The 24,131-nt window shown below is 50.6% G+C and overlaps 2 protein-coding genes and 1 long non-coding RNA gene across 6 annotated transcripts; 2 read left to right on the forward strand and 1 right to left on the reverse strand.

Moving 5' to 3' along the window:
• Positions 1–253: 253 nt before the first annotated feature.
• LOC133254174 (uncharacterized) lies at positions 254–3,316 on the forward strand. Its single transcript, XR_009738586.1, has 2 exons — positions 254–554; positions 2,933–3,316. It is a non-coding gene; the product is annotated as an uncharacterized LOC133254174 (long non-coding RNA).
• Positions 2,464–8,198, reverse strand: LOC133254168 (retinoic acid early transcript 1E-like). 2 transcript variants are annotated; one of them, XM_061428298.1, is made up of 5 exons: positions 8,119–8,198; positions 7,076–7,339; positions 6,553–6,834; positions 5,566–5,705; positions 2,464–5,164 (listed from the first exon to the last, which is right to left on the reverse strand). In XM_061428298.1, the coding sequence occupies exons 1-4, from the start codon at positions 8,189–8,191 to the stop codon at positions 5,596–5,598; spliced, it is 729 nt and encodes a 242-aa protein (XP_061284282.1). In that variant the 5' UTR covers positions 8,192–8,198; the 3' UTR covers positions 2,464–5,164; positions 5,566–5,595. The 2 variants fall into 2 exon arrangements, with proteins under 2 accessions (XP_061284282.1, XP_061284281.1); XM_061428297.1 differs by having other exon boundaries at positions 2,464–5,705.
• Positions 8,199–11,047: 2,849 nt separating this feature from the next.
• LOC133254157 (UL16-binding protein 3-like) lies at positions 11,048–23,199 on the forward strand. 3 transcript variants are annotated; one of them, XM_061428283.1, is made up of 5 exons: positions 11,048–11,132; positions 19,752–20,015; positions 20,244–20,525; positions 21,129–21,261; positions 22,449–23,199. In XM_061428283.1, the coding sequence occupies exons 1-5, from the start codon at positions 11,060–11,062 to the stop codon at positions 22,471–22,473; spliced, it is 777 nt and encodes a 258-aa protein (XP_061284267.1). In that variant the 5' UTR covers positions 11,048–11,059; the 3' UTR covers positions 22,474–23,199. The 3 variants fall into 3 exon arrangements, with proteins under 3 accessions (XP_061284267.1, XP_061284268.1, XP_061284266.1); XM_061428284.1 differs by having other exon boundaries at positions 20,250–20,525; XM_061428282.1 differs by lacking the exon at positions 21,129–21,261.
• Positions 23,200–24,131: the final 932 nt, after the last annotated feature.

A 24,131-nucleotide genomic window follows, 5' to 3' on the forward strand; every position in this document is an offset into this window, starting at 1 on the left:
ATGCTGATCCCAGTACAGTAGCCCTAACACACATTGGGGAGAGGAATCAGCTACTTGGAAAGGAGAGTGCCAAGGGCAAGACATGTGAAGAAAAATATGTGACCCTGTCTGAATCCCGCAGTTAACAACCCTAGATGAAAAAACAAACCATCCCGTGGAAAGTAGTGGTAAGTACTAGGGCAACCTCTTCAGAACAGCAGGGAGGACTTGGCAAGGTGGGCATTGGCTCTAGGGTTTCCTGAAGGGGGGCCAAGGGGTGGTGTGGGAGGGGTCGTGGAGTGTGGTTGGGTTGGTGAGGTAAAGGGAGATGGAGTGGGAGGGTGGGGGGAGGGAGAGCAGGTTGCATTTAAAAGCTGCTGGGGAGTAGTCTCTAAGGTCACAGCTCAGGCTCCCAAGTCCCCACTTTTCTGTTGAAGCTGCTTCTGCTCCCTCTGGACAGAGTCCAGGACACACAGGCCATGAGTGTCTGAGGGTGGGTCCGGGGGTCTTGCCATGCAGGCTCCTGGCTTCCCAGCTGAGCTGCTGGACAGACCTGGGAACTCCTGTGATGAGCGGTAAGAGATGAGGGAAGGTGGGGAGAAGGGCGAGGTGGGGAGGAAGGAGTTGGGGGACAGTGAAGGGTCTGGGCCTGGAGAGGTGGGAGGGGCAAGGTGGAGAGGGTTGGGTGCCCTCCTCCACCTGTTGGGCCCCCTACAAGAGTCCCTCCCCCTGAGCTTAGTAGGCAGGGGAGGGATTGAAGGGAATCCTATTGCTCAGAGGCTCCAAAGTGAAAGTCACTCAGTCAGGTCCAACTGTACAGTCCATGGAATTCTCCAGGCCAGAATACTGGAGTGGGTAGACTTTCCCTTCTCCAGGGGTTCGTCCTGACCCAGTAGTCGAACCGGAGTCTCCTGCATTGAAGGCGGATTCTTTACCAACTGAGCTATCAGGGAAACCCCAGGCTGACTAGAAACTGAGGGAGAGAATGCAGTTCAGCCCCTGGGCCTGGGGGAGGCGTCAGCTGGTGAAGGCTGCCCCAGTTGACACCTGTCACAAGGCAGATATTCTTGTGTGGTGTTTCAAGCTAAAAAAAGAAAGTACATGATAGGGGGTATCAGCTTCTTCCCTGTCCCTGCCAGTTTTTGGTTCCCTTGGAACCTCGGGGTCCAGGCCAGAGGGTCCAGGCCCAGAGAAGGGAGAAGCTGGGGAGCCGGTCACCACTGAGGCCTCTTCAGCAACAGTCCTGACACACTACTCACCCCACACTCTCCATGCACACCTGTCTTCCCACACTTCAGCCCCCACAGTTACACACACAAGCCCCCTCGCCATCACACTGCCCTCCATCACCCACAGCCCAGCCTGACTCTCCAGCCTCCCACACAGCCCCCTCACACACACGTGTTCCCCACATAGGCTTCATGCTTCTCACTTAACACTCCTTCCACCCTTGTGCACGTCACCCTTCCTGAAATTTTCCATGCAGGTCTCCTCACACCCCCTTCCCTCTGTGCACACCCCATCCCCCACCCCCCACACACTTTCTTTCACACACAAGTGCCTGCTTGCCTGCCCCACTGGCTCTCCACTCTCTGCAAAGTCACACCGCGTTCCCTTCCCTCAGGGACCCTGGCTTCCTCACACTGTCTGTACACACTCCTTCACACAAATTCCACACAGAAGGCTCCCGTCTACTTCCACTGCCAACCAGAAACTTTCCCCTCACAGCCATTTCCCTTCACTCTCTTCCTCCTCTCTGGGTCCCCCAGGGCATCCCCCTCCGGGCCCTCTGCATATGCATACTGTCTTCTCCCCTTCTGTCCCAGGCTCAGCTGTCCACAGTCACACACATACACACACATCAAGGTTCCCAACATTCTCACACACCAGTTGTGGCCGCTCCCCACACATCCAACACACTCTTTCCAGCATTCCCTCACTCTCTTCACATTCACCTTCCTATCACAAATTAGTGGCACTGCCCCCCACACACCTAAGTAGGAAATGGCAACCACTCCAGTATTCTTGCCTGGAGAATCCCATGGACAGAGGAGCCCGGAGGGCTACAGCGCACAGGGTCGCAAAGAGGCAGACATGACTGAGCACCTAACACGATCACTCCTCTCTTCTGCCCTCCTCCTCTCACGCAATACCCTCTCTCTCTGTCTCTCTCTTTCTCTCTCTCACACACACAGTCACACCGACCAGTTCTCCCCAAGATACTGGGCCTTCCAGCTGCCGCAAAGCCACACACAGCTCGGGGTGGTTCTGGGAAGGGGCTGGCTGCCAGGACTCTGCCCCAGGGCCGAGCAGGAATTTTAGGTCTCTGTCTGGGTCCTACCTGGAAACGTGCCGTCTCCTTTTTAATGCCCCAGCCCCATATCTAAAACTACTCAGCAAACGTGCTCCTATTGGCATACAGCCCCGAGCCCGCACGAACAGTCACCTTCATGCGTTGATCAACCTAAAATGAACGTTTGTGTGTTGTGCTAAATAGAAATCCTCTTTTAGTTACAGGATCAGCCAGTTCTCCCACTGTCACGTATTGAGCAGTGTACCCTTCGCTGGTATTTCTTTCCTCGTCTACTAGGTTCTAGAAGTCTACTAGGTGTCATGTTTCTAGACGTCCCTGGGTCTGTTTCTTGGCTCTTCTCTAAAACTGCTCTCCTGCCTTCCTTCTTGCTCACCAGTTCCCTTTGTGCTGGGAATGCAGTCTAAGCCCCTGCAAGCTTGGATGGGACAGTGAAGTCTTCATAAACAATTACCACAAACTCCATGGCTTGAAACAACCAAAATTTATTCTTTCACGATTGTGAGGGTTAGAGTCCGAAATCAAGCTGTAAGTAGGGCCCTCTTTGAAGGCTCTAAGGGAGGCTCTATCTTTTCTCTTCCTGACTACTGGTGGCTGCATGGAGAAGGAAGTGGCAACCCGCTCCAGTATTCTTGCTTGCAGAATCGCCATGGACAGAGGAACCTGGTGGGCTGCAGTCCATGGCGGCGCAAAGAGTCGGACATGACTGAGGTACTATGCACAGCACTGGTGCTTGCCAGAAACCCTTGGCAGTGCGTAGCCCCAGTGTCTATTTCTGTCCTTCCATGACACTCGTGTGTCTTGTTTTCCTATATCCGTCTCTTCTTTGCGTGTCCACATTTCTTTCAAGGCGTGCCTCCTGGTAAAGGCACCAGTCTTTGGATTAGAGCCCAACCTAATCCACCCTGACCTCACCTTGGTTGGATTACATCTGCACACACCCTATTTCCAGGTGAGGTCTCCTTCACCTAATGGTAGGACTTCAACACTTTGAGCCCCTAAAATAAAGGAGTTTCAATAAACATTCATGTGATTCTCACTGGGCAAAAAAGGTACAATGTATAATTGAATTCTCTGCATCACTGAATATATTCCTGACAGGAGAAAACTTCAAGTTTGTCTAGACATGAGTGAAAACTGAAAGGTTAAAATTTTTTCCGATGTTGTCTTCTTCTCGTCCTGGTATGAATGTATGAGCTCAAACATCTTCTTTGTTTGAGCATTGTTTTTAGGTGTTTCTGAGGTCAGCAGTGTTCTCTGTTAGCCAGTTCAGTGCAGTCACCCTTTCTAAGTGGGAAATATTAATCCAAGAGTTCATTCTCTTCAGTTTTGCTGTGCATGAGCTAGTTTAGAGCACCTGATAAGGGTCCATCTAGGTTGTGGATAGTCCTTTAAATAATATCTTTTCCAGTATGCATAATTTCCTGGTTGCAAGTCATGGAACATCTAATTTTCATCCATAAATTATTGAGATAAGATTTAGAATCAAGCTTAGAATGTCTTTTTAATAATTCGATTAGGGGCTTCCCTGGTGGCTCATAGGTAATGAATCTGCCCGCCCATGCAGGAGACACGAGTTCAGTCCCTGTCTGGGAAGATGCCACATGCTGCGAAACAACTAAGCTCATGGGCCACAAATCCTGAGGCTGTGCCCTGGAGCCTGGGAGCTGCAGCTACTGAGCCTATGTGCCCCACCTACTAAAGCCCACAGCCTAGAGCCTGGGCTCTGCTACGAGAAGTCATCACAGGGAGCTGCTCTTGCACCATAACTAGAGAGCAGCAAGTAGAGAAAGCCCGCACACAGCAGTGAAGACCCAGCACAGCCAAAAATAAATACATCTTAAAAAAACAATTCAGTTAAACTTCACAATAATGTAACACAACAAATAGGAGTACCACAGCATATATATTCTTTTGTGTTCAGCACTTGCCTCTCAAATCCTTTTTATGAGGCATCTATGGTTTTACTGCGGTAATGTATTCTTTATTTATTGCGTTATAGTGTTCCATTCCTGGCTATATCACACTTTATCCTTTCTTCTGTCCTGGATACATTTTTACACATTAACATGTTAGTATGTTAATACATATATTAATCTATGTGATAATTCAACTGGTAGCCTCATACTTTTGTGTCATGACATCTAGGCAGTTAACACTTGATTGCAGTTTCTGCATATGTATTAGTCTGCTAGGTCTCTAAAGAAAAACTACTTTTCTATACTCAGAACATCAAATATGACACCAAAATGTGGGTTTTAGAAACTCTGATCCAGGAACCAGGACTCCGACCAAACGTACACTTCCTGTTGTACCACAACACAGACTATAACCACACACCACCGACTGAGTGGTTTCAACAAGTCTTCCTGGAGGTGAGGATTTTATCACATGAATTAAAGAACATTCAGCCCATAAAAGCATGCGGTAACTTAACTATACATGAAAGTGAGTGTGAACACATAAATTATGTCTCATTAAATCACATAGTATATCCCTAATGCATTATCTTCTTAACAGAATTTAAAAAATGCCAACCCCCGCCCCCCACCCCAATTTCACCCCACATGAAGGCAAGTCTGATGGAAAGAATAGCACTGGAAGTTTTAACTGATTGTGAGCAAATATTTGACTTTTGCAAATCCTGAAAATGACCAAGTCAATACATCTTAAGGGCCCATCAACAGTCCTGGAAAGTGAAAGAATTCTTAAGCATAGGCTTCTTTAGCTTCTTGTTAAATCCCACTCTGAGTAGAAGGTAGTATATTAGATGAACAGCCAGACTGTCATCAAGGGTCAGTTTTTGACACCCAGAGTTGGTTTAACATTGTACCTTCTCATAATCCAGGGAGAAACATCCAGATGATGGAATAGCTGTTAGAACACTGGAGAAAATGTTGAGCTAGAGAATGCTATCATCAGAGAACAAAAGATTTTTTTTAATCAAAGGTCTGGGAAAGCCTGAGTAAGATCTCAGGACAACACCCCACCCTACCATGTCTACATCTTGTACCCGGGGCCCCCAAAGGAGAAGACTCTTGTCTTCATCCCCACTCCCACTGCACTGTCCTGCTGCCCACACCAGCCTCTTCTACCCAGCAACAGAGTGGTTCCCAACCCTACAGGGAAGTGTGGGGGCCCAAGACAAAGACAGAACATCATCTTGGTAAAGATGGGTCCAGTGGACAGGGGCTTGGTGAAACCCGTGGCTCACCTCTCCCAAGTCCTGACCAGAACAAACCTGCCTAGGAGCCAGAGGCCGGCTGGCTTCTCACCTGCTGTGGTCCCTGATTTCTTCATAATATTCATGACGATGAAGCAATTAGAACTAACTGGGTGATGATCAATAGGATAATGCAAGAGACCAATCGGATGGATGCAGACTGGCTGATATCTGGGGCCATTATTATTGGTTCTAAAACGAAAAAGCAAAAGCCTTGTCAAATCTAAGAATACACCTTCCTCAGTACCTGCTGTCCTTAGCACATGTTCCCCATATAGTTACTGACTCATGTGAAGCCACTCTTCAGGTCCGGGTATGGAAAGATTAATGGGCTTGTGCTCTGTCTTTGTGGAGCCAATATTTCTCCCGAGTTGTGTTAGTCGCTCAATCATGTCCGACTCTTTTGCGAGCTCATGGTCTGTAGCCAACCAGGCTCCTCTGTCCCTGGGATTCTCCAGGCAAGAATACTGGAGTGGGTTGCCATTTCCTACTCCAGGGGATCTTCCCAACCCAGGGATCAAAGCTGGGTCTCCTGCCTTGCAGGCAGATTCTTTACCGTCTGAGTCACTGAGACAGCAAATGTCCATCTGATTATCTTTCAGGTGGATATGTTTACTGTGAGGAGTCCTTTCTGAGGAGGACACAATTGGGGGCACTTAATTCTGTCTGGGAAGGGATAAGGGCTTCATTAAGTGACATTGGAGCTGGTTAAAGGATCAGTACGACAAGATGGAGAGAAGGCCTGGAAACATAATGCATATATAGGTTTGGGGCCCATCGAGCAGTGCCTGGGGTCTGGGTCATTGGTTAATGAGGAAGGGGGCTCCTGTGCTGAGGGAGGTGGGCTGGGAAAGGAGGATGCTGGCCAGTTCTGTGCTATGCCCATCACTGACTCTCCAGACAGGAAGCCCACCAAGAGATGAGTCACTCCATCCATCATCACATTTTCAATTACACTAACATATGTGCTCATATCCACACATGAAGGCACTAGACCTTTGAAGAGAGCGGCCACCTCCCCCACGTCCCACTCAGTTACCTGTGGGCTCTGGGAGCAGCATCTTCTCCCAGTGTTTCAGGAATTCCCTAAGCCAGTAACTGCAGTCTCCTGTTGAAATGGTCCTGAAATACTCTGCCAGTTCCTGGTTGTTCTCCCACTCCTCCTTGATGCCTGTGGCTCCAGGATCGATGACTGTCCAGGTTATGCTCATGGTGTCAAGGAGGAGAGCTGTCCGTCCATTGAGGCTGAAGTGCAAGGATGCACCAGAGCATTGCTCGGCTTCACGTTGACAACACAGCTTTACCTGCAGGGTGGGAGGACCTGTGCCCCCCACACACAATGAATCATCCTGGACTCTCCACAGTCCATCCTCCCCAGTCACTCAAGTGTGTCTGCACATCTAGGGGCTCGTGATCTTCTGACCATGACCTGCCCCATTTTACCCATCAGGTCCACCAGGTCTCTAAGGCTGGATCCTGTTCAGTCCTTTCACAGGAATGCCCTCCCTGCATGCACTCTTTCTCTTGCTGTCTCCAGCTCCCCACCCCCTTCCCATACTTACCCCTCGTCTCATTTTTGTCCAGTTTGATGACAGGCAGGACCATCCTGAGCTCTCTTCCTGCTTCTACCAGGGTTTGGCTTATTTCAGTCCACACTTTCGTGTCGTTTACCTCCTTTCCCAGGAAACCCAAAGGTTTGACCTTGTTGCTGGCACTGTCATACCGGAGGAAAGGCTTTGTGTCCATGGAGCCCTGGACTTGACACCAGAGCTGGCCAGGTCTGGACTGAGATTTGACAGTGAGGTCAAGGCACAGAGAGTGGGCATCTGTGAGAGAAAACCACAGGTATGGCTGGGAGTTTCCTCCTCCAGGGCCTGGTTGCAGAGGGAGGGGTCTCTATCCCAGACCCCCTCCTCTGCTGTATCCTCAGTCCTACCTCACCTTTAACTGTCTGAGCTTTAGTTAAACATTTTGATGCCACCGTGGATCTTTTCTGTCCATATACTATTAGCAGGAAGATTTATCTGATATATGGTAGCTCAGGCAGTAAAGAATCTGCCTGCAATGCAGGAGACCCAGGTTCGATCCCTGGAGAAGGAAATGGCAATCCACTCCAGTATTCTTGCCTGGAGAATGGACAGAGGAGCCTACAGAGTCCGTAGGGTGGCAAGAAGTTGGACACACCTAAGTGACTAAGTATGCACATGCCAGCTTGTGAGGCAGCAAAAACAGAAGACAGTGTCTGGTTTCTAGAGACTTAAAATCTATCTGAACAGATAAGACTTTCAACAGAATGGGGAGAAGGATGCCATAGGACACATGCCACATTCACGATGGGTCCCTAGTCATCAGGAAAGTTTTACTGGAGTAGGAGGTGGGACTTGCCAGGAGAGGGAAAGCTGCTACAGGAGCACAGGCCCAGGCACCATGCCTTGGGTGGGGTCCTGGAAGGCAGGGTGTCACCTCCTGGGCAGCCAGTCCAACTAAACCACACCCTCACCATCCTAAGAGCAGGTGGACAGGGGCCCACCAGGGTGGAGCTCCTTCCCTCCCCATTTTGTCATGTCCCCCTCACCCACCAGAGCCCCAGATCCAGGACACTCACTGCCCGGAGTCTTCCTGGCTTCTATCAGCAGCAGTATCAGCAAAAGATGACCTGCGGTTTGTGCCAGTGACATTCCTCCCTGCAGTTTTAGGAGAGTGACCAGCAAAAGGTAGCCTGGGGTGTGTCTATACCTCTGTCTCCTGGCACCGCCCAAAGTCTTCAGTCCTAGACTGAGGAAGCCCTGTTGAAAAACAAGAAAAATAACACTTATACCCAGGAAGTATTTCTTAAGTTTCAAATGTAATTACTCATTAAAAAAAAAATACTCATGACATTACAAAGCCAAATTCACTTTGAATAACTATCCTCTCTCCAAAACAGCCCTTTTCTGGTGTGAGCAAGAAAAGCCCACGTTCTGTTGGCTCTTCTGCTCATTCCTTGAACCACTTCCTGCTCTAATCTTTCTTTGAACTCCTTCCTCCCTCACCCCCACCCCACAGCCGCTGCCATCTCCTGCTCAGTTATCCCTTCTTTTCCCCTACATCCACTTTCCATCCTAACCTCTCAAACCTTCTCTGTAATGATAACGATTCACTACATGTTAGTCACTCAGTCGTGTCCGACTCTTTGCGACCCCATGGACTGTAGCCCGTCAGGCTACTCTGTGCATGGGATCCTCCAGGCAAGAATACTGGAGTGGGTTGTCATTTCCTTCTGTTAACCAAACTAGCAGCGGCCGACCCCACCAGGTCTGTCATATCGGAGGAGGGTGTACAACAGAGTCCAATAGTCCTGTTGGAGCCGAGCTCCAGAACAGCCGGGAATTGATTATCCTTTGCTCACCCGCACGTGGCAAAGTCCTCCCAGGGCCCCGAGGAGCAAGCTCACCGCAAAACATTGACGGATTTTCCCGAGTCAAGCAGCAGCGGCCCCCTCCCGCCTTTCCCAGCCCCCTCCCCTGCGCTACCCGTCTCCAGCACGACATCAGCCGCGCAGGTGGCTCAACCCCGCGGTCTCCGGGCTGGTGGCTTCGGGGTGGCGAGAGAAGACAGAACATTTGCGGGGGCCCGTCCTGGGTTCGCACTCACCGCCCATTCCTTCTCCGCACCCGGCTCCTGCGATCTGCGGGGCGCGGTCCTTGCCTGCCCGGTCCAGCCAAGGTCGCTTTCGAGCAGGTTGAAACCCCGAGAGAACAACCACAAGAGAAATCCTGAAACTCTCCTCGGGGTTTTCACTTTGAATCGCTCTTTCGAATCTCGGCCCGACGCCTAGTGGCCCCGGCTCGGGGGAAGCTCGGCCGGCGGCGTTCGGAAAGGCCTCCTCGCTGGAGCGGGGATCCCGGGCGGGCGCCGAAGAGGGGCCCCGGGCCGAGGTGCTGCGCTCGCGGGACGGCGCCCCTGGAGGCCCGCCCGGTCGGTGAGTGAGTCTTTGTAAGGAAGTGCCCAGGGTTGCGGGGTGATGACGAGGCTCTTTCCGGTTGTCAGTCTGGGCGCCGCCGCGGTGCCTTCGGGGACCCACGAGCTGGGACGAGACCCGGCCAAGGAGCCACGGGCGATTTCTCCGTCCTTCCCCCGGGCGAGTTTTCAGGCGCTCTGGCTCCGCCCCTCTCTTCTCTACCATCGCATCTTGGGTTTCCTAAATCGATGTCACCCTGGCCACCTGTCCAGCTGCCTCAATTCAGTCCTTCATGGATGGCATTCCTTACAAGGGCAGCTCAGTTAGAACTGGACATGGAACAACAGACTGGTTCCAAATAGGAAAAGGAGTACATCAAGGCTGTATATTGTCACCCTGCTTATTTAACTTCTATGCAGAGTACATCATGAGAAACGCTGGGCTGTAAGAAGCACAAGCTGGAATCAAGATTGCCGAAGAAATATCAATAACCTCAGATATGCAGATGACACCACCCTTATGGCAGAAAGTGAAGAAGAACTAAAGAGCCTCTTGATGAAAGTGAAAGAGGAGAGTGAAAAAGTTGGCTTAAAGCTCAACATTCAGAAAACAAAGATCATGGCATCTGGTCCCATCACTTCATGGGAAATAGATGGGAAAACAGTGGAAACAGTGGCTAACTTGATTTTTCTGGGCTCCAAAATCACTGCAGATGGTGATTGCAGATGTGAAATTAAGAGACGCTTACTCCTTGAAAGGAAAGTTATGACCTACCTAGACAGCATATTGCAAAGCAGAGACGTTACTTTGCTAACAAAGGTCCGTCTAGTCAAAGCTATGATTTTTCCAATAGTCATGTATGGATGTGAAAGTTCAACTGTAAGGAAAGCTGAGCGCGGAAGAATTGATGCTTTTGAACTGTGGTGTTGGAGAAGACTCTTGGACTGCAAGGAGATTCAACCAGTCCATCCTAGAGGAAATCAGTACTGAATATTCGTTGGAAGGACTGATGTTGAAGCTGAAACTCCAATCCTTTGGCCACCTGATGCAAAGGACTGACTCACTGGAAAAGACCCTGATGCTGGGAAAGATTGAAGGCGGGAGGAGACGGGACAACAGAGAATGAGATGGTTGCATGGCATCACCGACTCAGTGGACAAGAGTTTGAGTAAACTGCAGGAGTTGGTGATGGACAGGGAGGCCTAGCGTGCTGCAGTCCATGGGATCGCAAAGAGTCGGACAGGAGTGAGCAACTGAACTGAATTGAAGGAACAAGAGCGTTGCGGTCTCCTGTAACCAGCGCACGTGGGCGCCCAGTGTAAAAGGCGGGTAGGCTGCTTTACAGGAAGGCAGGCGTGTGAGTGAGGGAGCAGGCAGGAGTCCCCGCCCAGATCCGGTCGAGGAGCCTCCTAGCGGTAACCTGGGCGGGGCCTGTCGGCGGAGGAGGCGCTCAGGCAGTCAGAGCAGAGGCGGAGGAGGCGCTCAGGCAGTCACAGCAGAGGCGGAGGTCCAGGCCGCAGCTGCCGGCTAGCGGGAGAGGATCGCGGGTTCTGACTTGGCAGCCTCGCACTCCTGCAAAATTGGGATCCAGGTGGCAAAGGGAGAAATGGGTGGCTCCAAGAGCAGTCTTGGCTTCCTCGTTTTGCTTCTGATTGTGTTGTTCAACGGGACGTCCAGCGGTGAGTTCGGGGATGAACCTGCGGGGGAACGCGAGGAGGTTGGATGGGTTCTGACCCGGAAAGGAGATGGGGGTGGTGTCCGTGGGGCTTCGCGAAACTTCTTGCAGCGTGTCGCCGCCGCCCCCTCCTCTTTCCCTTCCCTCGGCCCCTTTGCTCCTCGGAGGCTCCTCCCGGCTTCTTGCCGGCTCTCTGGGCCAGAACAGGGGTGCCTTGGGTATAGTAGTAATGCCGGGAGTTCGGGAGGTGACGCTGGGAGAAGAGGGGTCTGGGGCGCGGCAGGAAGTGCGGTTGAAACCCCCCAAGGGTCCAGCCCGCCCCTGGGAAGTGGGAGCCCTGGAGCAGGGCCGTTTGGGACCAGTCAGCCTTCCCGGGGAGAAGGGACCCAGACCCACCCCGAAAAGCACACCCTCCCGCCCCGACCTGTGCAACAGAGACCCTTCTGGTCCCTCCATCTCCCGGCCCTTGAAGGACCAGCGCTCTTTCCCGGCCGTAAGTTATAAATGCAGAGCAGACCCGGGTGCCCAGGCGGCGGCGGCGGCCGCGCCCTCCCGGGTGAAACGTGCTTGAGTTGCTCTTGTCCGAGCCTCAGCTGCTGGCTCCACTCCCGGCCCGTGGGCTCCGCGGCGCTGCACCTCTCAGATCCCCGAGACTCCGCGGTGCGTCTCCACCCACGATCCCGGGGCTCCGCGGCGCGGCTCCTCCCGGATTCCCGAGACTCCGTGGTTCGGCTCCTCTCCGAACCCCGAGGCTCCGCTGCGCGGCCCCACCCGTGATCCCCGGGCTCCGCGGCGCGGTTCGTTCCCAGATCCCGGGCTCCGCTGCGCGGCTGCACCCCCGACCCCTGGGCTCCGCGGCGCCGCTCCATCCCCGACCCCGGAGGCGGGTGTGAGCCTCTTCCTGATCAGGGACCAGGTGCCCTGGCTCATTGGTCTAGACGCAGAACTTTTTTTTATTAGAGAAGTGATCTTGTGGGACACTACGTCTATCCTTTAACCTCTTCGTACCCAGCGAAACAGATGTCCTGCCTTTCACTTGGCCTGCAGAGTCCAAGTTGAATATAAGCAGGTTTCCAGGTAGACAGTTTCGTGGACCTGCCCCAGGCCAGCATTTCTGCTTGCTTGGGGTTGGGGTGCGAGTAGCAACGGGGTGGGGGTATTTCCACGCACTGTATCAGTGATTTGGCTCTAGCTCTCCTTTTCTGCAAAGTAGATGATGAGGTTATGATACTAAATGCAGCTCAACTTGACAGTAAATTCTTCAAAAACTTTCCTTCTTCAAAAATTTGAAAGGAAGGAAAATGTGCTACAAAAAAGCAGAACTATTTATGATCCTGTTCATGCAGCTCCAGCTTCTTCTACCCGTGTGTTTTGTATCAGCACAGGGGTTTGCCCTGCAGTTATATTTCTTGTAGTAATAATATTAGCTGTTTTGCACCTTCATAGTGTGACAAGAATTGAACTGGAAGACAGCATCAGTGTCCAGTAGTTCCCAAGGGTTGTCTCAGCCATGTCTCAGACATATCTGAGAGGAGACACACCCAACAATGGTACTTCCATCCTATTATCCTACCTTGTGGGTGGGTAGAGGAGTGTCTTGAGAAGTGCCCCTCTTTTGGAGGCCAGAGCTAAGGTGAAGGATATTGAAATATCCAAGGAGAGGATAATTCTATCCATGGAGAGGATGTACTCCAAGAAGGTAGTTTAGGGCGTATTTTCCATGGGATTTATGTAGATGAAAAAGATCCAAATAAAGAACAGCAATCATTTGTAAAATCAGAGATTAAGCTTCTGAAATTCAGGTGACAATACTCCCTGAACGTTGCAAGCTGTGAGATCTTCATCACAGAAATCTTCCTCCTATTTCCCTTGTGTGTATAGAAGATAGAGAAAACCCCTGGTGATATTGCCTTACATGAATTGGGAGAATCATAAATAGTTTTCACAGCATTGCAAATTGTGTGTCTGTGTGTATTAGTCAGTCAAACTCTTCTGTCCAAGGAATTCTTCAGGCAAGATTAATGGAGTGAGTAGCCAATCCCTTCTCCAGGTGATCTTTCCAGCCCAGGGATCAAACTCGGGTCTCCTGAATTGCAGGCAGATTCTTTACTGTCTGAGCCACCAGGGGAGCCTGCAGTACAAATTAGTAGAGGCCAATAATCCGCAGGCAATTTCTCAACAGGACCTGGTCCACAAGGTCAGATTGCCTGTGGAATGGATTACCTGGTCAGAAGAGAAGTCCTCCACAAAGACCTGGCTACTAGGAGCTCTGCCATTGATGACAACCTGAAATTAAGAGTACAGATAGCCCCTCTCCAGAGTCTTGTTCCCCATGGACTCTCACTGTCTGGAGGACAATGAAAACGTGGGATCAATGGATGGCTCATGAACGTCTGGTTAAGAATGAGGTCTCCAGACTTCCCTGGTGATTTAGTTGCTAAGACTCCACACTCCCAATGAAGGGGCCTGGTTCGATCCTTGGTCGGGGAACTGGATCCCACATGCTACAACTAAGAAGTCAGCATGTTGCAACTAAGAGTCTTCATGCTGCAAAAAGATCCCAAGTGCCACAACTAAGACCCAATACAGCCAAAAAAAGATAGATATGAAAAAAATAATTTATTTTAGTTCTCCAGGGCTAGTGATGTGTGGGCCTTCAGAGTGATAGTGTAGGAGCTCATGGTTCTGGATCAAATACCCTACACGGATGTCGACTCTTTAGAGATATGAAAGAAGGTCATCAAATAGCCCAGCCTATCAACTGTCCTGATGAACCATTTGCTGTGATGGCTTGTGCTGGGCCTTAGATTCGGAGGAGAAGCCCAGTTCCAGCAGCTGGCCCAGTGTCTCACAGGGTTCCATGCAGCCCTGGGGGCCTGTGTCTGACTGTCCTCTCACAGTCCCCCAGCATCAGGGGGACGGTGCCTGCTGAGGCCCACATGGAGCCGGCCAGTCACATACATCACCCAGCACTGCAGAAGCACATTGTCTTCCAGAACACTGTGCCTTAGCAATGCCATAGCATCTGAACTTTCTAAGACAGACTTAATGATGTGGAATATTTTCTAGATATCACTTTCATTAGGTTGAACTGAAAATATTTGTATAAATTTTTTGACCAAGAAATTTTTAAACAATGTTATAAAATAAATAGTTTTTTAATTGTTTCAACAGAAATACTTGGACTAGCTTAGTGCCAAGTGCTTTTTAGTTTTTACTTCATCAAAGTAATGTAGTTGATTCACCCTTGAATGTGCTGGGCTTAGTTGCTCAGTCGTGTCTGACTCTTTGCGACCCCATGGACTATACAGTCTGTGGAATTCTCCAGGGTTGAATACTGGAGTGGGTAGCCTTTCCCTTCTCTAGGGGATCTTCCCAACCCAGGGATCGAACCCAGGTCTTCCACATTGCAGGTGGATTCTTTATCATCTAAGGCACCAGGGAAGCTCAAGAGTACTGGAGTGGGTAGCCTCTCCCTTTTCCAGGAGATCTTTCTGACTCAGGAATTGCACTGGGGTCTCCTGCATTGCAGGTGGATTCATTACCTGCTGAGCCACCAGGGAAACCCTTAAGTTTCTTTCTTCTTCTTCTTCTTTTTTAATATTTATTACTAGTCTTGGGAATTATTTGTCTAAAAGATAAAATACTTTGTCTTAGGAAAAGAAAAATGAAAAAATGCTGTTGCCTTGTACAGGAAAAGGCAGTGTTGGAGGAAGAAAAAAGATAGAAGGAAAAAAAGAGAAAAATACAGTAGAGACAGAAACTACTCTTTCATGAAAAATTGCCTTTTTATTTTATTTTTTTAATAAAGAGGGGTTCTGCCTTCTTACTTTGGGGAAAGTAGGAGTGGAATTCACTGAAACATCTTAAATTTGGCAGCTCCTAGCATATGGCACCCCACTCCAGTACTCTTGCCTGGAAAATCCCATGGATGGAGGAGCCTGGTAGGCTGCAGTCCATGGGGTCGCTAAGAGTCAGACACGACTGGGAGACTTCACTTTCACTTTCATGCATTGGAGAAGGACATGGCAACCCACTCCAGTATTCTTGCCTGGAGAATCCCAGGGACGGGGGAGCCTGGTGGGCTGCTGTCTATGGGGTCACACAGAGTCGGACACGACTGAAGCGACTTAGCAACAGCAGTAGCAGCAGCAGCAGCAGCAGCATTTCTCAGAGCCAGAAGTGGATTTGGGGCAGGTCAATAGTAAACAATGGTGATTTTATTTATTTTTACTTTCTGGAAAAGGAGATAACACAATACCAGAAGGGGCAATCATGTTTTAAGGTTAAGAATACCTTTTACCACACCCAGAACAGTGCTATGCACAGAATGGGTGCCTGAGTTGTGTTGGGTAAAAAAAAAAAAAAGTAGACAGACTTTGTGCTTATCTTCAAGGCTGGCTTAAGTATAAAATGGATTTTTAAACACACTTGAAAAAATTAAAGAATTCAATTTATTAAAAGAAAAATTACATATGCATTGAGCGGAAGGCTGTCAATGCCTAGCCATTGATCAGCGCCTCCCTGGAGTCAAAGCTCCTCCCAGACAGCTCAGGCTGTTACTAATTGAAGCTGGTTATGACTCATATGCTACCACTGGTGAAGTTAACAAGTGGTGGAAAAGGAGAAGCTGGTTTGTTCAGGAGCCCTGGGAAATAGTGACCTAATGTTTTCAGACCGCCTCCAAGTTTCCAGGTTAGAAAGGGGGCAGAGGTGGCGGACTGCAGGCGCATCAGCGTCTTGAGCACAGTCAGGGTGGTTGGCACAAGGCGAACGTTTGCGCACCACCAAATTATGGTTCCAACCAGTCTGGGGTTCTGCGTGTTTGCAGCCAGCAGTTTTTATGTGCTGGAGGTCTGCTTCCTGTAGAAACAACTTGAGGCTTGTGTCAGCTCTTTGTTATCTTTCAGGGAACTGATAATTTCATGACACTGCTATGTGGCTGGTCACAGTCTAAATTGTTACCAGTTTCCCAGCACAAGGAGTATTCATTTCTCCATCTTCACATGTTCTAATCCTTAACTCGTAAACCACTGTTTTGAGACTCACAGGAGGCCTGGCTGACTGAAACTTTTCTACAAACAAGAGGCAGACAGAGACCATGGCGGGGGCAGGTCTTTCCCAATAAGGCCCCCTAGAGCCCTTTTGGTTACAAGACCATTTATTACCCACTTTTCCATGGTCCCAAGAAGCCCAGGGCCTCCAACAGCTTCCTATCTCTTGAAGAGAATCTAAACATGCCCTCTCTCAACTGGCATCTTATCCCTCTGTCTGATAATTCACCCAGCAAAACCCCCGACCAGACCCCCAGGACCTAACTTAGGAGGGACAGGAACAGGGTTTCCCAGAGTATGACACAGGGCTCGAGGGTGAGGCTGGGCATCCCCACTTCTACCCTTTGGCCCCACATTCATAGTGTCTAGGAATTGGGACAGCAGCAGCCTATAATGGTTATTGATTAAGGTAGGAGTTGACAGATTTTTTTCTGCAGAAGAAAGTAAATCTCGAGGTCTCTTTAGGCCATTTGGTATCTGTCTCTGGGTGCAAAAGGACCTTCCACGTTTGTGGAGCAGCAGGAGCCAAATATAATGTGTAAATCAACTGAGAACCAGACTTGTCCACTGTCCTGGTTTCTGACCCCAGTAATGAGTGACCCATCCCGTAGAGAAGCATCCAAGAGCTGCCTCAGTTGTCTGTTTATGAACCAGAAACTTACCGTGTCCTGCCTTGTAGCTTCTGTGGTGGGACTGTGATAGGAGTGTGGATCTGGCTGTTAGGGGCTAATGCACCCCCTCTGCTGCAGTCTGGCTTCCTTGGTTCAAGGAGCCATAGGGGACACTGCATGAAGCCACAGGTGTGAGCAGGGGATAGTGGCCCTGTATCAACTCTGGTGTCAGGCCTAGGTCACCTGCTGGCACATCTTATTTATTCCCTGTGGCCCTGGTTATGCCAAGCCACATAATCACTTCTATCCTATGACGGCTGGCCTATCTGAACTAATGGTTGGGCTTGGTGAACCCAGATCATAATGGGCAACTCTGACATTCCATGACCAGAGGCCTCATCTCTGCCAGGCCCCAGGACCATACCAGGAGCCGCACTGAATGGTATGGGCTTTCTCACTGCAAGTGGTATGTCCTTTCTTCAGGACACCAGGAGTCTGTGTTGTGAGCCTCCAAGTAAAATGCCACCTACAGCATGTAGCACCTTTCTGAACACAGGAAGCTATGATGTCACCGGTTCTGTTGGGTCATCTGCCCAAGAAGCAGGTCCAGCCACACTCATCATTCATCAATTGTGACTGCCTTTGTGCCAGGACAGGAGTTGCAGCAGAGACCTAGGGTCTTGAAGCCTGGAATGTGTCATATGTACCATTAGAGGGAACCTAGGACCTCAGTGGTAATTCAGTGGAGATAAGATAGGGACCATAGCTCTGCAGGCCTAGGGAGATTGTAGGTTGGTACTCGTTTTCGTTATTTCCTCCAGGAGATGATACTGTCTCCATGTACTATCGGGGGATGGGGAGTCAGGGTGAGAAGAATGAATGTGGAATCCACGACTATGGTACCTCACCCATGGCAGTTTACTAACAACACAGACTGTGCATTCATGTCAGAAGTCCAGGACGTGTGCAATGGACACTGAGTGGACCTGTGGACCCAGAGATAACCACTGTCAGCAGGACCTGGCACAGGTGTCTATTTATTGCCTGGTCCTTGGAGCATCGCTTCACAGCACGGGGGCCATGACCATGCTACTGTTCCTGTGCGTGGTGTTAGTAACCCACTGGGTCTAATGAATGTGGGAGTAGTTTCTCCTTCTGCACTTCCACTCCAGTTCAGTTCAGTCACTCAGTTGTGTCTGACTCTTTGCGACCCCATGGACTGCAGCACGCCAGGCTTCCCTGTCCATCACCAACTGCCAGAGCTTACTCTAACTCATGTATATCGCATTAGTGATGGCATCCAACTGTCCCATCCTCTGTCGTCCCCTTTCCTCTGGCCTTCAATCTTTCCCAGCATCAGGGTCTTTTCCAATGACTCAGTTCTTCACATCAGGTGGCCAAAGTATTGGAGTTAGTTGCCCCAGTAAATAACCGTGTGGCTCATCGGGAGAGTATCGAAGGACTTCTGCACTTGCCGTGGTGATGAAAGGGCCCTCCTCACTGGGACGTGGCTTCTTTCTCTGGTGATGCCTTCTGAGAAGTAGCTCGGTTCTGGAAATTTTGGTAGGGATGTTTGGTAGGGATGGCTGCTTTCAGCCTACTGATCATCCAATCTTGTGTTTGTCTCTCCTTGTTTTCTGTCTCTCAATCAAGCAGTTTGCATCCAGGTTCACTGACCATCTCTCTGGCTCTAGGATCACCCTGTGCTATGAGCCAGCATTGTACTCTCTGCAGTCAGGTCCTGGCTGGCATTGGGACTCTCTAATCACTTTCAGCTTCCCTGATAGCTCAGTTGGTAAAGAATCCACCTGCAACACAGGAGACCCCAGTTTGATTCCTGGGTCGGGAAGATCCGCTGGAGAAGGGATAGGCTAGCCATTCCAGTATCCTTGGGCTTCCCTTGTGGCTCAGCTGGTAACGAATCTGCCTGCAATGCGGGAGACCTGGGTTCGATTCCTGGGTCTGGAAGATCTTCTGGAGAAGGGAAAGGCTACTCACTGCAGTATTCTGGCCTGGAGAATTCCATGGACTGTATATAGTCCATTGGGGTCAGAAGAGTCAGACATGACTGAGCAACTTTCACTAATGACTTTGACCATTGTACCAACTTTGCTCCTGACATACAACACTCCACCTGGAATCTGATCTTTCCCCATTTTCCATCCCTGTTCCTGCCGGAAGCCCACAGGAACACGGTCTCCTACCACTATCCCTGATTTCCACAAAAGTCATCTTTGAGCTATTGGAGATGCTTCTCATCCACACTTTCCTCTCTGGCTCCATAGAATCCATCAGGCTTTCCCATGGTGCCTGGTGGCCTGGACACTTTCCTGCCCTTTCATACCGTGTCCGCCCTGGCAGATTCACTTCCCTGAGCCTTTGATCCCCTCGTCTACCACCTGCCTTGGAAGTTCTGTACTTTCTCTTTCTTGCCATGTGGGCCAGGCCTTTCTCCAGGCTTCCAAGACCCATCCTAATGGGAGATCAGCAGTGTCTCCCCGGCCTTGCTAAGTCCTGTGACCCCTAGTTGTGAACTCTCCCTTCTCCAACTTGGGGTTCTGTGCTCACCTGTCCCCTCTTTGCCCCTCTCCCTGTGATCCTGCTTCCTCAGGAGCATCCCCACAGGCTCCCCATCTCTCACAGGACACGGGGTTAGATTCTGACAGTCCTCTGTCATCTAGACTTTTCCTGCATAGCAGCCTGGCATGTCTCTGCAAAGCTTATGATGCTAGGAACAGACCTGGTGGACAACGGGACACACTCAGGATGTGTGAAATTTGCCAGGCATGGGACTCCTCCTTCTCCACAAGGAGAGGAGGGGCACTGGCTGTGTGGTGTGTGTTGTGGGGTGTCATTGCTCTGTCAGCCCAGCCCTGCACTTTGCTCTCACATAACTGGGGGAAGGGGCCTCAGGGTCTTTTTCCCCAACCTCACCCTCACTGTGTTTTGCCTTCACAGACGCTCATTCTCTTTCCTATAATGTCACCATCGATCCTCGGCCCAGAGATGGTCAGCCATGGTGTGAGGTTCAAGGAGAAGTTGATCAAAAGGTCTTTCTCTCCTATGACTGTGGTAGAGCTAAGATCAAGTACATGAGTCCATTGGGAGAGGAAGTGAAAAGTATGAACGCTTGGGAAACACAGACTGACACACTCAAAGACATTGGAGACTTGCTCAAGGAGCAGATGACGGATGTTACACCAGAGAAACACTTAGACAAGGGTGAGTTAGAAAGTCCAAATGCAGGAGGAGTAGACTGGGGGCTTAGCTGCATCCACTGTTTTGGGTAAAAAAAAAAAAAGGATATTGTCCTTCCCTAGTAGTCCAATGGAAAGAGCAGCTGTTGCAGGAGAGACCAGGGCCAGATTAGCTGGGCCCAGGGGAGGTGGACCCAGGTTGGGCAAAGAATCTGTCAAGCTCAGAGGCTGAGCTCTTTCTTTTCCTCGGTAGGGTCAGGCCCTCTGACCCTGCAGGCCAGGATGACATGCTGGCGAGAAGACAACGGACACACCAGTGCATCCTGGGAGTTTGGCTTCAATGGACAACTGTGCCTCCTCTTTGATTCGGAGAATGGACACTGGACAATGGTTCATTCTAAAGGGAGGTGGATGAAAGAGAAGTGGGAGAATGACAGAGGTGTGACGGACTTCTTCAAGAAGGTCTCCATGGGAGACTGTCAGCACTGGTATCAGGATTTCTTGCTGAGCTGGGAGAAAATGTTGAAGACCGCGGGTAAGTGAGAAGAATAGGAGAAAGTGGTAGTTCTCTCATGGTGACATGGACCCACCCCTCTGTGTGTGTGAAAATGATCCGTCAGAGGTGAGCTGTCCTGGGAGAACAATGGCCCGGGGATGCTCTGTCATCCTCCTTCCTCTTCCAGCTCCTGACGTCTCTCCTCACAGCACAGGCCTTTGGACGAGTGAACATGGATTCCCACAGATCCTAAACATGAGAGCATCTCTGTGATCCCAATCTCCTTCTTACTATTCCCTCTTTCCAGAATCTTCTTTTAGATGTCACCAATCCTACTTCTGGAAAACTGTCAATACCACCCCTGCTGTCAGCTCCTGAGGACTCCATCCTCAGGTCACTGTCTCTGATGTCACAGCAGGACTGAGTGGCTGTGTTGGAAACCTTGCTCCCCCATTAGCTGTCAGAGCCCCGTGAGGACTGGGCTCCTCCCTTCCCCCCATCTCGCCTGAGGACCTATCACAGGGGCCTCCATGTGATGTGTGTAAACTCTCTGCACAGTAGGGGTACCTGGGTCAGGGGGGCGAACAGGCATCTGCCGAGCTTGGGGTCTGGACCAGGGCTTCACTCTTACTCTCCTTGCAGCATCACCGACCACGGGACCCTCTACAATGCAGCCCATGGCCCCAGACAGCAGTTACATCGCCTGGATCGCCACCGGGGTTCTCACCGGTTTAGTCATAATCATCGTTTTAGCCTGTATCCATTACAAGAAGAGGTACTGAGGGCAGAATTCAGAGGGAAGGCAGGGGCACAGGGCCTGGTGTGAGGCCAGGGAAGGTGAATCCCAGCCAACCCCTGCCCCTCACTGAACCTCCTCATCCTGGAAATCAGCCAGTGAAGAAGACCCCTTATCACCTGAGAGCAGAATTCGGGCAAGATCAGGCCTCAGTCCTGAAAGGTCCTCATGTCAGATGCCAATGGGAAGTGAGGGGTGGCTGGGGCCCGGGAAGGCCGAGGGCCTATTGATGCTTAAAGGGTTCAGCCAAGTCCCCTGACTGAGCACAGACTGCTGGCTGGCAGGGCCCCCAGTAGGTGGTGTGAGAACAGCAGGCACTTAGGGCGAGGGCAGGACTCACGGGGGCTGAGAGCAGCATGGGGGCTCCACATGATGTGTCAGCGGGGAGGGGACCCACCCAGGGGCCAAGACGAGAGGGGCCGGGCTCTCATCCCAGGAGGAAGGGGCAGGAAGGCCTTTGCAGACCCAACTCCAAAGGCTTCTTCTCACAGGAAGTGGCCTGGGTCAAGCAGGCAAGGCCGGAGCCCCACAGCAGAGACTGTGGGAAGGGCTGAGGCCAGGCCTGTGCTCCTGGAGCAGCAGCAGTTCTGACTCAGTGTGGCCTGCACGTCACCAGCCTCCTGGGTACCCAGAGCCTCTATCACTGAGCGGCCCTGCCTTGAGCAGAGGTGCCTGGGGATGGGTGGGCCTGAGCCGGGGTGGAGGCGCCCAGCTGGGGGGACCAGGAAGAGATGGGGAGCAGGGACCCTGGTCCTGAGAGCTGTGTGTGCTGCTGGCTCAGAGACTGGAGGGGAGCAAAGGAAGGAGGTTTGCCTGCAGCCCCCCAAGCCTGTCAGGAAGCAAAGCCCCTCCTCCAGGGACCTGCTCCCTGGTCCTTTAGGCCCCATTCAGGGAGGATCAGGACCTGAGTAAAGGGAGCCAATTGATTCCTCACTGGCTCCAGTCCCGAGCCTAAGCAGGCGGTGTCAGAGCCTGGGGTGACTCTGTGATGCAGGAAGGAAAAAGGAGATGACAAGAAGCTGCTGGGCCTGGGGTGGAGGTGGGGGTGGAGGACATAGGAGCCCCTCAGTGAGGGCGGGGCTGGAGGGGGCCTGGGTAGGGGCAGCCCCAGGAAAGTGACAGGAGTTCCTCAGCCTCCTGGACCAAGGCCTCTTTCTTTTCTGCAGGAGACGGTGCTCCCAGGAAGCGTGACAGGTGCCTCTCTCCTGCTCTTCACTTTAGATCCAGGACATCAGACCCCATGAATCCTGAGTCTGTTTTCCGGTTACAGTTACACAGTAGATGCATCATCTCATGGGCTTTATCACATTTGGGGAAATCCTACTCAGCCTCTCTAAAAAAAAAACAAACAGAAACAATTTATTTTGCCACTTTGTCTTGGTGCTAAGTGATGGAATTTCTACACTGAAATGCTCAAGTCCTTGAAGAAATCTCCACAAACAGGACATTTTTTCATCATATTCTAGTTTGTGGATAATTAGACTCTGCCTCGTGACCTCGTTCTTGCAAATGATATTGCAAGAAAAATACCATCTGCTATTACAGGACTCAGGGATTGTTTCTGTGTCTGGAGAAATCACCTCAGCCTATTTTCAATAGAACAAAGTTTTATTTATGACTGTTTCCCTTAATAATTTATCACGCTTAGTCGCTGTGTTAGTCGCTCAGTCGTGTCCAACTCTTTGTGACCCCGTGATCTGTAGCCTGCCAGACTCCTCTGTCCATGGGATTCTCCAGGCAAGAACACTGAAGTGGGTTGATATTTCCTTCTCCAGGGGACCTCTTCAACTCAGGGATTGAACCTGCGTCTCCTGTGTCTCCTGCATTGACAAGCGGATTCTTTACCATCTGAGCCACTGGGGAAGCCTATTTATTATGCTAGTGCTATTTAAATAAAAATCTCAGTACTCCAGGAAACTTAAGTATTTAAGATTTTTTTTCTAACCCCCAAGAGAGGTCATGACGTGTCACCCTTTGTCCATCTTGTGGGATTCGATGTCCCTGGCGATTCTGAGGACACATGGTCTGAGAGGACACGTGCAGCCTGTGTTCACGGCAGCGCTGCTCACAGTAGCCGGGACCTGGAAGCCACCTACACGTCACCCACAGATGAATGGGCAAAGAAGATGTGGGACATATACACAGGGCAGTATTACTCAGCCTCAGAAAGAATGAAACATTGCCCTGTGCAGCAACATGGATGGACCTGGAGAGTGTCATATTGAACGACATACGTCAGACGGAGGAGCAGAAACACCTTCTGAGGTCCTTCACACTCAGAATCCAAAACGTCGTGATACAAGTGCTCTTACTTACAAACCAGAAGGAGACTCACAGACTTAGAGAATGAATTTATGGTTGCCAGGGGGAAAGGATGGGGGGAAGGGATAGTTAGGGAGTCTGAGATCAACATGCACACACTGATTTATTTAAAATGGATAACCAGCAAGGACCTACTGTATAGCACATAGAACTCTGCTCAATGTTATGTGGCAGCCTGGGTGGGGATGGAAGGGGAGTTGGGGAAGAAAAGATGCATGTTTGGAAGTGAAAGGGAAAGAAGGTTAGTTACACAGTCATGTCGGACTCTTTGGGATCCCATGGACTGTAAGCTGCCAGCTCGTCTGTTCATGGAAATCTTCAGGCAAGGGAGTACTGGAGTGGATCGCCATTTTCTTCTCCAGGGGATCTTCCTGACCCGGGGATCGAACCTGGGTCTCTTGTATTGCAGGCAAATTCTTTACCAACTGAGCCACCAGGGAAGATAGAGACATGTATGTATATGTTAAATCCCTAGCCTAGCTTCTTTGTATTGCTCATTCAGGACGTCTGCACTCCTTTCTGGGTGT

Source organism: Bos javanicus, chromosome 9, assembly GCF_032452875.1.
Source record: "Bos javanicus breed banteng chromosome 9, ARS-OSU_banteng_1.0, whole genome shotgun sequence".
Taxonomy (NCBI): domain Eukaryota; kingdom Metazoa; phylum Chordata; class Mammalia; order Artiodactyla; family Bovidae; genus Bos; species Bos javanicus.

Coding starts and splice junctions, on each gene's coding strand:
- LOC133254157 (XM_061428282.1), top strand. CDS start 11,060: ATGGGTGGCTCCAAGAGCAGTCTTGGCTTCCTCGTTTTGCTTCTGATT. Junction 11,133..19,751: donor GTTCAACGGGACGTCCAGCG/GTGAGTTCGGGG, acceptor TTGCCTTCACAG/ACGCTCATTCTCTTTCCTAT. Junction 20,526..22,448: donor GAAAATGTTGAAGACCGCGG/GTAAGTGAGAAG, acceptor TCTTTTCTGCAG/GAGACGGTGCTCCCAGGAAG.
- LOC133254168 (XM_061428298.1), bottom strand. CDS start 8,191: ATGTCACTGGCACAAACCGCAGGTCATCTTTTGCTGATACTGCTGCTG. Junction 6,835..7,075: donor GGACAAAAATGAGACGAGGG/GTAAGTATGGGA, acceptor TGGGGGGCACAG/GTCCTCCCACCCTGCAGGTA. Junction 5,706..6,552: donor GCTGCTCCCAGAGCCCACAG/GTAACTGAGTGG, acceptor TTTTCGTTTTAG/AACCAATAATAATGGCCCCA.